Source organism: Phyllostomus hastatus, unplaced genomic scaffold (assembly GCF_019186645.2).
Source record: "Phyllostomus hastatus isolate PE091 unplaced genomic scaffold, TTU_PhHast_1.1 phas_scaffold_1066, whole genome shotgun sequence".
NCBI lineage: Eukaryota > Metazoa > Chordata > Mammalia > Chiroptera > Phyllostomidae > Phyllostomus > Phyllostomus hastatus.
Window position 1 is genome coordinate 31,942,775 of NW_025334004.1, and position 15,307 is coordinate 31,958,081.

The 15,307-nt window shown below is 60.1% G+C and overlaps 1 protein-coding gene across 2 annotated transcripts in view; it reads left to right on the top strand.

The window, feature by feature from the left end:
* The window catches only part of DOCK1 (dedicator of cytokinesis 1), a 345,843-nt gene that overhangs the window by 45,617 nt on the left and 284,919 nt on the right, over nucleotides 1-15,307 (top strand). The window contains exons 7-13 of one of the 2 annotated variants that reach the window (XM_045853767.1): nucleotides 697-832; nucleotides 1,656-1,813; nucleotides 2,959-3,040; nucleotides 3,684-3,819; nucleotides 6,627-6,699; nucleotides 9,766-9,908; nucleotides 13,869-13,994. In XM_045853767.1, coding sequence (XP_045709723.1) covers nucleotides 697-832; nucleotides 1,656-1,813; nucleotides 2,959-3,040; nucleotides 3,684-3,819; nucleotides 6,627-6,699; nucleotides 9,766-9,908; nucleotides 13,869-13,994 — 854 coding nt within the window. The remainder of the gene's footprint in view (nucleotides 1-696; nucleotides 833-1,655; nucleotides 1,814-2,958; nucleotides 3,041-3,683; nucleotides 3,820-6,626; nucleotides 6,700-9,765; nucleotides 9,909-13,868; nucleotides 13,995-15,307) is intronic. The other variant, XM_045853768.1, reaches the window with a different exon arrangement.

The window sequence follows — 15,307 nt, forward strand, 5'->3', positions numbered from 1 at the left end:
AGAACACCAGTCAGGCCACAGCTGTCGTCCAGCTCTTGGCTTCCGTTCTTTACGTGATTGTCTTCGTTTGACCTTAAATAACAATTACGGTAAAACTCACCGATTTTGTTGGGTTAGCGAAAACGGAGAGGATGTTTCCTGGTGGAGATGGGTTTGCTTCATTGGCCAGACGCCGCTCACGTGTTCAGTCGGCTGCTGCATTGAACCGTTCGGCCAGCAAGTTGCCTCATGCTACTGTGGACGACTTCCTTAGGTTTGGTGTCGAGACACGATAGCACATCCTCATTGAGAGTTTTCTGACGGGCTAATTCAGGGATTGGAACTGCCTCTAGGTGGAGGGAGAGCTGTGTGGGGGAACCTACCAGAATACGCGTAGCACGAGTGTCTGTGGACCGTTCACAGTGTTTGCACAGTGATTAGTAACACGCACTTCACCTGGACTTTGTAGATCCGCCGAGTTCCTCACTGTAAGGCAAAGGCACTGTGGCAGCGGAGGTTTCTGTTACTTTTTTTTTAAAATTCCAAGGGAATGTTTCTAGTCAAAGAAAGTGACCTTGCAGAATTACGTCCCCTACACATTCGTGGGTGACCCCGACTCCCTGTGGTGTTTCCCTCGGGTGCTGGGGCTGAAGTTGTGCTTGAACATTCAAGGCCCTGGGTTCGGGCCCCCGGAGTTCTGGACTTTTGTCGTTCTAGAATTCTCGACTTGGACTTGGTGGTGAGGGACGAAGACGGGAACATCCTGGACCCGGAGCTGACCAGCACGATCAGCCTGTTCAGAGCCCACGAGGTGGCCTCGAAGCAGGTGGAGGAGAGGCTGCAGGAAGAGAAGGTGAGTGCGTTCGGCCGCGTGGCCTGCGCCGCGCACTTCCGGGAGCGCGTCCCCAGCCGCCGAGCTCGGCGCCTGTCCGGTGTCAGCGGAGCCCGGCAGCGGCACCGGAAAAGGGGCTGTGCAGGCACCGCCATGCAGCACACCCACCCGGGGGCAAGGGGCACGTGGCCTGGCATCGACACTGTCGCCAGCGTCCCGACGGGATTTTGTCCCTGTCCCTTGAGGGGTGTTGGGAGCATCAGGAGGCAGGTTTCATGGCGTGGCCTTCGGGTCCTCGTCTCCTGGGAAATGACACTCGATTCTGCGAGTGCTCTTCGACTCGAGTGGGGGGGTGACGCCGTCTCAGCTTGACGAGGGTAGGGCACACGTCTTCCTGGTCTTGTTCTTCCCCTGTGGCCGTCCGTGGGGTCTTGTGCAGAGTGGGCATTCAGAAACTGAGGGGCTGACTGGTCGTCCGTGCGTCCGGCAGGTGCTGCGCACCTGCTGTGGGCCGGGCAGTGGGGACGTAGTGGGGAGGAAGACCGAGGGTCCTCCGAGGGCCGGTCAGTCTCCTGGGAGAACCAACATTAAACAGACGGCTCTGCATGTAGCCACCGTGCTGGTTCGTGGGTCGGACCCGTGGACACGGTGGAGCCCCGCAGACGATGCTCGGTGCACCCGGGGGTGGGCATGGCCCTCGCACAGGTGTCCTTATTTCCCGTCGGCCGCAGGCATGTGGCTTTGCCACGTCGTGCCGACGGGTGACCGCGGGGGCTACGCGAAGCCAGGGCTGGCGGCGGGTGTTGCTGACGCCGACTGTCTGCTGTGCTTCCTCCCCTCCCAGTCTCAGAAGCAGAACGTGGACATTAACAGACAGGCCCGGTTTGCCGCCACCCCTTCCCTGGCCCTGTTCGTCAACCTCAAGAACGTGGTCTGCAAAATCGGGGAGGACGCCGAAGTGCTCATGTCTCTGTATGACCCCGTGGAGTCCAAGTTCATCAGGTCAGCGACGTTCCCCAGCTGCTGCCTGTCCTCTTTGAGCCCTCACAAAGTCTCACTCCAGCAGAGAGCCTTTGCGGGGGGAGGGGGTCCCCTGGCCAGACGCCCCCACACAGCTGAGCCGGTGCTCTGTCAGGACAGTGCAGGGGCAGGCAGCTCAGGCTCTGGGCCGGGGTCAGCCTTCTCGTGTACCAGGGAATTCGACTGCAGAGGTTTAAGGATGTAGCCACTGAAGATTGTAGCAATGCTGTGTTTCCTGTGTTCCTAGGATATTGTGTATCCGGATCCCCAAATATCGCTCTTCCCTTAAACTTGCTGTTGTGAACTCCTGTTCTCTGTGAATGTCCTTCTGGACCTTTGACCTACTAGTGTTTTCTTCAAGACCATTGAGGAGTACAGTGTCTGTCCCAGTGCCCACCGCGTCCGGGCTGCAGTCAATATCTATGTCCCGTGCCAGCCAAGTCCAGGCTGCAGTGAATATCTATCCAGTAAACCGTGGGCAGTCTTCTCTGGCGTTTCTGATGAGGTGGTCCCTTCCCATGTTTGGCTTCTGTCCCTCAGTGGGACTTTCTCTTTGTCCCGCTGGGAAGGCGAGGGTTTCAATTGGGGGTGAGGTACGTGTCTAAGACGCCAGCATCCGCACTCGTGTTACTTAGAATTGAAAAAGGGAGTGCGTGATGGGAGACAGGACGAAGGGGGGTGAATTTCATTCTCGCTTTTGATTAGGACTTCATTTCTTCTCGACGTAGGACTCTGTGTTTTTAGGTCATACTTGGTTAGCCAGGCCCCGAGGCACACAGTCTGTTTGACAAAGGAACGAGGGGTGAATTTTAGACTATAGTCAACAATTACGCCTTAAAATCAACCATGGCTGAAAAGCCATTTTCACTTACTTCCGCTGCAATTACAGCCCTGGGCACCCGGAATCGAAACCTCCCGCGGACCGTGCCCAGGCAGGCCTCGAATGCCGCCTCGGGTGGGCGGCCGCCTGTCTCCTCTGTTCACGGGGCGGCGGCTGCGTCTGGCGGCGTGGATGTTTCTGCCGTCGGGCAGTGGGCCCCGGTGTGGCCGCTTGCTAGCCGGGGTGGCCGCACCTCCGCTGCCCGGCGACAGTGGGAACGTGAACTTCCTCTGCTTCCTCTCCCAAGTGAGAACTACCTGGTCCGCTGGTCCAGCTCGGGACTGCCCAAGGACATAGACCGGCTACACAACCTGCGGGCCGTTTTCACCGTAAGTGCGCCCGGGGGTGCTGCACAGACGCGCTCACCTTTCTTGTGGCGGTTTTAGTGACCCTCCCCCCACGCCTGACCTCTCACCTCCCACTTGAGAGGGTGGGTCCCTGGGGTGCCTGTCCCGCACGGTCATTCAGCGGTAATAACACCCTTCCCAGAATTCTCCTGGGTCTCTGGCTTCCCTCAGGGTCCCCAGAACAAAGACTGACTGAGTTCCCATGAACACATCTCTTAAGCTTGTTTCTTCTTTTTTGAAAGATTTTATTTATTTATTTTTAGAGAGGGAAGGGAGGGAGGAAGACAGAGAGAGAGAAACATCAATGTGCAGTTGCTGGGGGTCATGGCCTACAACCCAGGCGTGTACCCTGGCTGGGAATCGAACCTGCGACACTTTGGTTCGCAGCCCGTGCGCTCAATCCACTGAGCTACGCCAGCCAGGGCCTAAGCTTGTTTCTCAAGCTCACTTAACGGTAGTTGACTGTCGCTGCCCTTTCCTTTTCGTCGTGGGGACGGCTCCTTTAAACGCTAAAAGCCGGTCAGAGAAGCGCGTCTCTGAGCGTCTCTCGGCTGCCCGGGTCTGCTGACCCTGCGCGGAGTAATAACGGCGCCCCAAACTAACTTGCGGAAACGCGTGTCCCCAGGACCTCGGCAGCAAAGACCTGAAGAGGGAGAAGATCAGCTTCGTCTGCCAGATCGTCCGCGTGGGCCGCATGGAGCTGCGGGACAACAACACGAGGAAGCTGACCTCCGGCCTGCGGCGGCCGTTCGGGGTGGCTGGTAACCCACGCCTCCTCTTCCTTGGGGTTTGCAGCCGGCACCTCCCCCGGGGCGGAGCGGAGCGGCCGCCGGGCCTCCCATTCCTCAGCGTGTCTGTGGCAGAGGAAAAAGTCCGCCGGCCCTCTTGTGGGTGGCGGCCAGTCCCGGTGCGGCTCGGGAGGTGGCCCGGGTGTTGGGGAGGGACCGCACGTCGGGTTTCCGAGCGGCCGCCTCTCCCTGGTGGACCCGAGCGACACACTCGGCCCGGAGGGACGCCAGCCCTTGGCGGTGGCCAGGCACGTTCTGGGCCTGCTGGCGGGTTGGTTTGGGAGTGGATTTGCCCCGAGCGGCCCACAGGCCAAGGTGGACACGGTTTCCTCAACGTACGGGGCAGTTCGGTCTCCATACTTGGGCCCTGTTTTTCTCTTGTCGGACGACGAACCGGGAGCAGGAGGGGCCGGTTAGTTATCTCTGGGGAGGGGAGCCCGGCGTGTCCCCAGAAGCTGGCCTTCACTGACCTCTGTCCGTGTCACTGGTGTCACTGGCGGCCACCCTTCCCGGAGGTGCTGCTCCCTCAGCGTTTGCTGGTAGCCCAGGAGTCTCACGGCACAGCCCTCGCCCGCCCTGGTCCTGTGTGCGGGCCTCGGGGTTCGCGTGAGTGTGGGTGCGCGGGGACTTCTTCCTCTCCGGCCCGCCACCGGGGTCTCGGCTGGCCGGCAGCGGAAGGTGTTCATTCCTCACCTGCATGACCAGGAGACTCGGGGCTCCGTTCGTTTTGTTGTTCTGGGCTTAACTACTTTCAAACGGACTGCACCCTTAGAGCAGTTTGAGGTTCCTAGCAAAATTCGGCAGAAGTGACGGAGATTTCACGGTGTTTCTGCCGACCCCCTGCACCCACCCACACGCAGGGTGGCCCCCACGGCCCCCGCCAGAGGATGTGTTGGTTGCAGCCGATGGGCCCTCGTCCCCCGTCCCTGGTTTGCGTGAGGGCCCGCTCTGGGCGGCGCCCGCCCCGTGGGTTTGGGCCAGTGCACAGTGACTCACGCTCCCCGCCTCGGTGCCGCATAGGGTTGTCGCTGGCCGGAAAGTCCTCCGGGCTCTGCCTGGGCTTTTCTGGAAAAGCACATCCAGCCATTGAAAGGGATGGTTCAAACGAATGCTTCACTGCCTCATAAGGATTACCGTATTTTGCCGTGTATGATGCGCACCCACGGTTTTGGCCCCAACTTTCAGGGAAAAAATCGTCTGTTTTAATTTTTTAATTCAACTATTTATTTATTTATTTATTTATATGGAGATCCTTGTGTTTTTGTGTTATAAAGGAATTTTAGCATTTATTTCTGAACGTGCTGTGGTACAAGAAATTTTATGTCACAAATAATTACAAAACATGAGGATAGGTACCAGGTATTTCAGGTACTTCCCGTGTATGATGTGGATCCTTATTTTTCCCTCCAAAATTTGCACAAAAAAGCATGCATTATACCTGGGAAAATACAGGTAAATGATACCAGCGGAATCGGTGCGATGAGAAGGAGGCAGGGACTTCAGTGCGCTGCCCCCCCCCGCCCCCCCACCCCCAGACTCCCTCGGGGGGCTGCCATCGGACTGGCCACGTGTGAGTGATGTTTGGTGCAAGGGGCGCTGCCCTTCTGAGCTCAGGAAGTCCTTGCTCGTTTTCTTTCCTTGTTTCTTGAGTGTAGACCTCAGCATCGCACCTCGGCTTTGCAGGCCCTGCGGTTTCTTTCGAGTATAATCTGATCTCACAGTCGAAACACCGCAGTTTTCCAGCACGCTTTGTAGCTTCCCCGTCTCTGTGGCGGCTTTGAAGACACACTTTTACTTTTACTGCAGAGGCCGGGCTTCCCTCAGGAGGGCAGGGGGACCGGTGGCAGCGAGTGTGGGTCGGGCGTTGTCCCCACGCCAGGCTGTACATTCTTTGGTGGTCAGGGACCCGTGACATGTAAGTTCCCGTGAGTGCTGGGTCCCCCTGAACCCCGACGGCAGCCAGGCCGCCGGCCGCAGCTGTCCCTTTCGGTTCAGACAGGAACACTCAGCTCTCACAGGCTGACGTGCTGCGTGGGGGATGGGAAGGATGTCTATTTTGATCGGGGTGGTGTGTGCATGGATATACCTGTTTTTCAAAATTCATTGAACTCTATTATAATCTGTGCGTTTAATTTAAAATATTTATAAAGAAAAAAGTTGATTCGAAACATCCTCTCCTATCAGGAGTTTTCTGTGAGCGCCCCTTTCTGTGGCTCCGGTACCTCCTGGGTGCCCCCGGCTCTACAGATCTTTCCATCCCCGGACTCACCGTACCCCGCCGTCCGTACACGCCTGTGGAGCTCCCTGGCCTGCCCCACCGGGCTGTCAGCACGGTGACGCCACAGCCCTGTTGCCCTAGCTCCTCCTGCTGCCGCCACACTCGGCAGAGGAGCCGCATGGGACCCGAGGGACGGGAAGTCCAAGTAACAGTCCGGCGCCTCCATCACGCTGGCCACTCTTCAGGAGCTCGCTGTTGGGGGACTGTCCGTCACCACAGGAAGGTCTCTTGGAGAGCGCGGCTCTAGCGGGACGAGAGGCAGGGGAATCGGTGCGCGGGAGCCCGGCCGCCCGGGCCCCGGCCCCGCGTGGGGTGGGCCAGTGGTCTCCGGGAACCGCGCTCGCCTTCCCAGCCGGGGAGAGGTTTGCTCGAACGTGAGAGAATTCCACCGTGAGGTTCCGGCCGCTGCCTGTCGGGAGACGTTCTGAAGTTCCTCCGTGTGTTTGTTGTCTCCGATGGCAGCGTTTCAACACCACGGTCTTTGTTCTCTTCTCGTTCTCAGTGATGGATGTGACTGACATAATAAACGGGAAGGTGGACGACGAAGATAAACAGCATTTCATCCCCTTTCAGCCGTAAGTACGGGACAGCCGACGCCCCCAGCCAGAGGGGTCGCAGGAAACACGTGTTGGTAGCAGTTACCTCCACAGCTAAGTTTACAGACTCAGCACAGCGAGGGGCAGGTTAGTTTAAAACAAGGGAACATCAGTCTGGTCCCTGTAGCACCTGGGGTTTTGCAGCCATAAAGGAAGCCTGAGTTAAAAGTTGGGTCTCGCGAGTGGAGTATTTTAAATGTGACCCCAGAATCTCTTAGTGCGCAGGACGCGCAGAATCACGATTCTGCTCTGAGCGTGAATGTGTCTTTACATCATTGACTTATGCCAGCAGCCATTCACGTCTTCAAAATACAGTACTTTCAGGTTTATCACGGCAGGTTGCTGCTTTTAAAGTAGCAGAGTGAACCAAATATTGACGAATTCCTCTGTAAAGCGAGAGAGAATGCTTTCAAGCCGATACTCAGGCTGCAGGTGTTCCTGCCTTGGTGGCTGCGGAGGGCGGACTGTACCTGCGCCCGCCGCGCCCGCCGCGCCCGCCGCCGGAAGGGCTCGTCCAGTTCGGGCATGCAGTCGGTAGCGAGGGGTGGGCAGCTGGAGCCGCATTCGGGGGAGGCCCCTGAAGTTGGTGCTCGGATGTGAAGGTGGATCCTGGGGGAAAGGCTGAGAGAATCGGTCTCGTTTCCCTGGAGATGAGAGCAACAGGGTCCCTAGAGGGTGGGTGAGGCCCCTGTCGGTGGGCACTGCTGCGCCTCCGACAGGCGGCGAGAGGAGGGGGGCTGAGGACGCGTTAGGTCGCCCGGCAGAGACAGCTCCCTGCTGGGGCGTGCGGTCTCAGCAGATCGCCCGGCATGGCGGGTCGGCACGGCCCGTCCGGGCGGCCGCCCTGCGTTCCCTCACGGGGCTCCTCATTCTGATTCGGCTTGCCTGGCCTCAGACTTGAAACAGATTCTATTTTAGAAATGTTACATTGTTTCCCACCTTGGCTGCGTGGGGCTGGAGGCTGGCGATGCTCAGTGGGGGCTGCAGGGGTCCGATCCCAGGCAGAAGGGGCCAGGGTGGGCAGAAGGGCCGGGTGCGCCGCCCTTGGCACCACGAGTCCGTGCCGGACGGCCCAGCCGGCCGAGCCCGGCACGGGCCACTTCTTCAAGGTGGCAGGAGGGGGTTCTCTGCTCTGGAGGCAGCCGACTGGTCAGAGAGCGTCCCAGGCCCGGCTCAGCGGACCGCTGTGCCGTCTTCCAGGCCCGAGGACCCCCGAAAAGCTGCCGCACACACGGGGCCGAGGCTCACGGGGCTCCCGTGCCGCAGCTCACTTCTCTGCTCCGTACGGCAGCCACCAGCCACCCGGGGCTCCTTCGGTCCCTGAACACAAAATTAAATTAAACACCGAGCGCGGCTCAGGCACACCCGCCCCATTTGAAGTGCTCGGTACCACACGCGGCCAGCGGCTACCCTGTGGGTCCGCGAGACAGGCCACCCCCCCCCACGGCTCGCTCGCCCGGCCGGTGGGGCTGCTGCGCGGTCACCCCCAGCAGGGAGGGCTGCAGAGGAAGCCGGTTCTGCAGAATCGGGCCGCTCCCTCGGTGAACAGAGGGGGCGCCATTTCTGAACACGGGCAGATGTCGAGGTGCAATGTGAAATGCACCTTTATAGAACCATACCGTGGGGCTGCTTCCTCTGCCCACGAGGGGTGGCGTAGCCCCGTCCCCTCGGCCGCTCCTGTGCGTGGGACACCCCCGAGTTTCCTGAGCCCCACGGGTGGCAGGCCCCGAGCGGAAATGGCCCATGGCCTGCCGGTGCCTTCTGGGAAAAGCCAAGGGACAAAAAAGACCTGTCGGACAAGGGAAGGGGACTCCTAGTTCAGTTCTCAGTGCGCTCAGCTCAATGCCGCCGGGACAGGCTGGGAGTCACTGCAGATGGCGCGTCGCCACCCTCTTTTTCTGTCTCTTAGCGAAACATCCCCTTTCCAAACCGGTATTACGTGTTCACCTCTTACCGCAGTCTGTAACTGCTCGCCCCATTAAGGGGAGACTGACACACACAGAGTGGTATTGGCCACATTCAAAACTAAAGAGCAACACGGTTGTAACAGCAAAATAAGCAATGAAACCAGTTCTCTGGGAAATGCCATGCTAATGGAACCTGTTTTTTGCTCCATTAAAACTGATTTATTATATTACAGGGTAAGTTTTAGGGAAGGGAAGCAGAGCCTACATCTCTCTCTCTCTCTCTCTGAACTTGGGGAAGTAAATTAAGACACTCCTCACTCAGCTCTCCCGAGTAATGGGGCCCAAGTGACGGATCACACCTGTCGCTGGTTCCGAACGTGATTTTCAACAGTCCGCACGTGACGTATATTTTCTCGCTCACGGCGTATCGTCCTGTGCTGTGCTACGTGGCATTTCTCTGCACACGTTTCCTTGTTCGTATTTATTCTCTCGTCTAGCGCAGCTTCTGTTAAAAGATCCTGATTCGTGGGCCCCCAAAACACCGGTGATCACGTTCACAACCGTGCCACGATTTCGCTTTCCAGAGGCGCTGGTTGTGCTCTCCAGAGACTAGGCCGTTCTTTCCACGTTGAAGTGGTTCAGGCCACACTGAGTACTTCCAGAGCAGAGCTAGGTGACCGCCCAAGCGTCCCAAGAAGTGAAGTGGGAGGGATTTTTTTCTTGGTATTATTTTTTCCCTTCAAACAACCTGCCCCCGGCCCTATGCTGTGGTTTGGAATTACTGAAATTGAAGAAACGTGGATGGACATCCCTTGGGATTAGATGCCGCCCAAGCGCGTCCCTCCAGATGAGCTCCCCTTCCTAGCCGCCCAGCAGAGGTGGGCGTAGGTCTGGTGCCCGCGCGTTCCCTGGGGGCGGGGCGGCTCGTGTGCTTACTTTTCTCACGTGGTTCAGCATTTTCCTGATCGATGCTCTTCCCTGTCTCTCTTGTCACCTCTCCTGTCCTTTGTCGTGCGTTCACTCATGATGGCTCTCTCGCACTCGGTGACGATGATCTCTTGTGTTCCCTTGTGACCGTGCCCTCTGGGTCTCTGTGCCCCCTTGTCTCCTGTGGTCTTGGTCGTCCCGTGCCCTCCAGGCTCGCGTTGGACGACGCCATTCGACACAAGCCGCTGAACATGTCATCCCGTTTTTCACCCAGGGTGGCAGGGGAGAATGACTTCCTCCAGACTGTCATAAACAAAGTCATTGCTGCCAAAGAAGTCAACCACAAGGGCCAGGGTACGTATTCCGTCGTTTTGTTTCTACACGTGTCCGTTTCCACGGACTCGGGACAGTGCTGTGTGGTGTGCATTTTAGTTTGCTGATGGTCGGCATGGTGCGGTGGTGGTGGTGGTGCTGGTGCTAGTGATGAGGAAGATGGCGATGACGGTGGTGGTGAAGATGAAGATGAGGATGGTGATGATGGAGGTGATGGTGAGGATGAGGATGCGGGTGAGGATGGTGATGATGGAGGTGATGGTGAGGATGAGGGTGAGGGTGAGGATGGTGATGATGGAGGTGATGGTGAGGATGAGGATGAGGGTGAGGATGGTGATGATGGAGGTGATGCTGGTGGTGAAGATGAGGATGAGGATGGTGATGATGAAGGTGATGGTGGTGGTGGTGGCGGTTGTGAGGATGAAGACGAGGACGAGGACGAGGATGGTGTCGATGGCACTCTTGGATAATGTGTGTGCTCGTGTGCCTGGCCTTCAGCATTGGAGGGTTTTCTCGCTGGTCACACTTGTGGGCCCCGCCGAGCGCCAGCCTCCTGGGTGTGAGGGCAAGGCCGGGCGGGACACCATGAAATGTTTGGGAACTGGAGGCGATGAGACGGGAGCAACAGATTTGCTGCCCCCCTTGGTCGTGCCCAGTGACCCCCCCCCCCCCGTTCCTTCCAGCCCGCTGGGAAGCCGCTGACCGGCTCCCGGAGAGCACACAGGGACTGTCGCCGGCCGTTGTGTCACCTCACCCTGCCGTTAGCGAAACGGGAGACGTTCTTCAAAACCCGCCCCTGCACGTGCCCCCTCCGGGGTCCTGGCCGTGGCGTCCTAGTCACCGCCACGCGGTGTTTTCCGGGACACCCCCTCCCGCGCCCCCGAGAAAGCGGCCTCCTGTCGCCCTCATTCCCCTTCTGTGCTGTGACCGCGGGGACTGCCCCCCCACCCCCTCTAACACCCATCATTTCTAATCCCCGGCTGACAAGTTCCCCAGCAGCTGACCTTCTGTTGGCAGAGGCAATGAATCAGTCACCTCCAGCTGGTGACAGTCGGCACTCGGGCGACCGGGCGTGGCCAGAAAACCACTGTTTACTGAGGCCCTGCCTGCAGCCCGAGGGGAAGTCACCGTCAGAGCCTCCTGTTGAGGCTGCTTTTAGCGCAGGCGGGGAAATCCGTGTCTCTGCGTGTGAGCTGCAGACTCTGCCCTTGAACCCTGGAGCTTCGGTGAGCGGCCTGTGTCCTTGTGTAGCGGCCCACGCCAGTGCGCTGTTAGGAGACCCTTCCCCGGATTTATGTCCCACTGTGTGGAGGGGAGTGCTCCTGGGGGCTGAGGACCCCGTCCTCTGCCGCAGATGGGCCCTGTGGCTCTCTCCTGGTGTGAGCCGCCCCCACCCTGGCAAACAGCAGCCAAACCAACACCCCCACCCAAGACGCTGAGGAAACGCGACTGGTCAAGGTCAAGGCAGAGCCGTCTGCAGCTGGCCCCCAACTCGCCTTCTCGCAGCCCTCCCGGTGTGCGCTTTCACTGAGAACCGCGCAGAGGCCCAGTGCCAGCTGTTCCCTTGGGTCCCCTGCTCCTGCAGGGTCCTCAGAGTCTCGATGGACTTGTATTATCCCAGTCAGACAGGAAAAGCAGGGCGCGGTGTCAGGACAGCGGGACATTTCTCGGGAAGGGGACCCAGAGCTGGCCTCTGCCGGTCCCACTGGCGCTGTGTCCAGAATGCCTGGATGCCAGAGGCCCTCGAGCCAATGCGGGGTGGGGGGGTGCAGGCGGAGTGCCTTCGGGGCACGGGAGGGCCCAGAGGCAGAACGTGCTCTGTGTTCCATCAGGGGGTGTTGAGACCCACACTCCCAGGAGTTAGCTGCACCCTGGTGTCCCCAGCAGGGACCAGCGCTGTGTCCACAGCTGTGGTCATTCCCCTTGCCCTTTTGTGAGGGTCCCTTCATCTCCTGGTTTGCTCTCCTGGAGGGCAGAGTCGGGGGTAGGTGTCCAGCCACTCAGAGGTCTACCTGCTCACCTGCCCTGCAGGTCCGGGGCTGCCCCCAGCTTGTGGCGCTTTGAGTGGACTGGAGAGAGGGGACCCCCCTCTGGGCCAGCGGGGAGACGCAGTCAGGCACCTGGCTTGGTGAGCCGAGTGTGGCGGTGTGTGTGTGTGTGGGGGGGTTCCCACCTGTCGTTCTTTGCTAGTTGCCTGGTAAGCTATATAAATGTCTGGTCACTGGGGTGTACCCCTGAGACCAATGTAATACTGCATGCCAACTATAATTGAAGATAAAAAATGGTTTAGGAAATAAATAATAAAATACAAAGAAAAAAACGAGAAAGAAATAAAGCCAAGCCTCTGGCGGGGATATAGTGAGTGATAACCAGCGTTCGCCCCGGGTCTGCGGTACTGGTGTGTGTCGGACGCACAGTGGGTGTTCATTGGACACTTCCGAATACAGCAGACGGAGTGAGGAGGCAGCAAGGGGAAGGGGCTCCCCCGCTGGCAAGGAGTAGAGGGTCGTCGGTGCCGTGGGCCTCGTCAACCGCAGCCGGGCGACCTGCGCAGACCGCAGAGGTGTTTCCGTGCCAGCTGCCGGAGACGGGGCAGCCAGGGGGGCCGGGTGCGGCTCCTCTGTGGTTTCCCCGTTGGCCCCCTGCCCCGTGCCAGCGCCACGCCACGGTGCATCATCGCCCAGGCTCCCTGGAGGTGCGTGTCTGGAGGGGACTAGCTGGACGGACAGACAGACAGTGTGAGTGAGGACAGCTGCCTTTATATTCCGACGGGCACTTCAGGGCCCACCTAGCCGAGTGACCAGGGAGCCAGCAGCCCAGGCCCCGGAGACTCAGGGACAGAGCCCCTGATGTGGCCGCTGCCAGCGACAGCCTGCCCTCCGACCTGGGGTTCTGATACATGAGAACTTCAACAAATCTTGGGGGCCGTCCGTGGAAAGGGCCGGCGGAGCCCGGCAGCTGCTCCGTCTCCTGCCTTTGGTCTTGTCGAGTGCCCGCCGCGTCCTCTCCTGCTCTTGTGACGTCCAGTCGCTCTGCTGCTCTGGGGTGTTCTCTGCAAAGGGCGCCTCCCCGTCAGCCTTCCGAGGATGGAGCGTGGGTGGGGCGGCGTCCTCTCGTCTCGCTGAGCGGGTGTGGAAGTCTGTCTCCTGCAGGGTGGGGAGAGCCGGGCGCTGGCCGGGGCACTTGTGCCCCCTGCGCTGCCACACTGCGAGTGGGCACTGGCGGTGGCTGTCCCTGCCCCGTGGGGCTGGCCCCGGGGTGGCCCGTGACCCAGCGCACCACCGCTCCCCGCCTTCCGGGACCTGGGACGCCGCTTAGTGGTTTGAGACTCGGGTGGACTCGGGTGGGTTAGTGAGGCGTGGGGCTGCCTCCCACGTTCTCCACTGTCCTCCTCCTCCTCGGGAGAGGGAGGAGTGATAGCCTTTTGACCCTCGCCCAGCAGGACGCCACCTTCTGGCCGACCCTGGATGCGCATCAGCTCTAAGGTGTGCGCATTGGGCCAGGTGGCCGTGGTGCACAACTGTCATCAGTGTGCTCACGGGTCCGGGAAGCGCCTCCCGAGCAAGATTTGTGTCCCCGCTCATCAGCTCATCAGGATGGTGGTTCCCCCGGGCCGGCCACCCTTTCCTGGTCCCGCCTTCCTCTCTTTCTCCTACACCGGGGGCCCCCGACCTCCAGGCCCATCAGGAACCGGGGGCCGCCCGGCGGGAGGCGAGCTCGAATGTAGGGCGCCTGGGTCACCCCGAAACCATCCCCCCACTCCAGCCCGTGGAAAAACTGTCTTCCACGAACCTGGCCCCTGGTGCCAGGAAGGTCGGGGACGCCGTCACACGCTGTCACACGCTGTCACACGCTGTCTCCTGATCAGGCGCCGCAGTGCGGATTAGGAGTCGCTCATTCGCCGGGGCCGGCTCTGTGCCGTCTTCTTTCAAAAGCGCACGAGACGCAGCGTGACCCACGCGCCCTTTGCTCCTCCCCCAGGTCTGTGGGTGACCCTGAAGTTACTCCCTGGAGACGTCCACCAGATCCGGAAGGAGTTCCCCCACTTGGTGGACAGGACCACCGCTGTGGCACGGAAGACCGGCTTCCCGGAGATAATCATGCCTGGTAAGAGCGGTGGTGTCCTTCCGCGTTTCTGCGTTTCTGCGCGCGGTGTGGCTGTGGCCGGGGGCGGGCGGGGGGCGGTGTCGCCTGGCTGGCCCCGGGGCGCCACGCGGACGGCAGCTGGTGGGGGCCCTGGTGAGCAGGGGCACTCAGGGTCAGCTCACGGGACCGAGGACGGGACGGAGTGGGCCTCCGAGTGCGCCCGGAGCCCGGGCCCCTCCCTCTGCAGCCCCCTCTGTTCGGCTGCCGGCCCCCTCTGCACGATGACTTCCTCCTCTGGGGAGGCTGGGCGTGCGGCCTGGTGCCTCCAGCTTCTCCCCAGACCCAGCGCGCCCTGAAACACAGGGCGTGCTTCCCAGCAGTGTTCCCCGCCCTCACTGGCCCTCGGGACAGCTGGGCAGAGGCGGACCGGCTGGAGGGTGGGGTCAGCTCCCAGGTGCTGCAAGGGTCGCGTGAGGGAGGCGTGGACACCCTGCAAGTCCGGACGGACACCTGGGTGTGAGGAGCGGAGGAGGGGCAGGGCGTGAGCGTGCGCCCCGGCACCCGCCCGTTCGTGCCTGTCCCCTGTACCGGAATCGCTGGGGCCCGGTCGTGGCTTTTCCAGCCGATGAAACCAATAACGGAATTCCAGGTCAAGATTAAGCGCTTCTATCTAATACTTTTCAGTTTCCAAATAACTTTCATATTAATAATCGGATTTGATCCTCGGGAGATCTTGGGAAGCGTGTTAATATTTATCCTTGGTATCTGTGGGATACGTTTTGGTCCGCATGAACAGTCAGCGCTCACGTGAATAGTCTGGCGTTTCCGCTTAAGCACCTCAGAAGGCTGCAAACTGGGGGAACTAATTCCCATCAAGATCCCGCCGCAGCCCGGAGTCCCACGGCTGAGGGGCGGAGGAAAGGGGGCCAAACTGCCCCATCATTCATGTCCACCCCGTGGCCACCTTTCATAGGGCCCTGCCGCGTGCTTGCAGGGACGGAGGGCCATCCGGTGTGCATGCTGTCAGACACGGCTCTGTTGATTTCAGGGTGGCTGGGGACAGGCTCCTCCTCCTCCCTCTGTTTCGGGGTTGCTGGTGAGTCACTGGGAGAGACAGCGACAGCTGGTTGGACGGTGTTTGGTGGCCCCGCCCTACAGGAAGTGCGGCACGTAGCATGTTTGGGGGCCGGGGCGCATCAACTGCGTGCAGCGGTCAAGTCCGTGTGCAGCCCGTTCGTTTGGACGTCCCCGTGCACGCCTGTTTGCGTGTGGATCTGGGATGCAAATTTGCAGGTCACGTCCTGTGGCTTGGTGGCCGTACGAGGCCCTCCTGT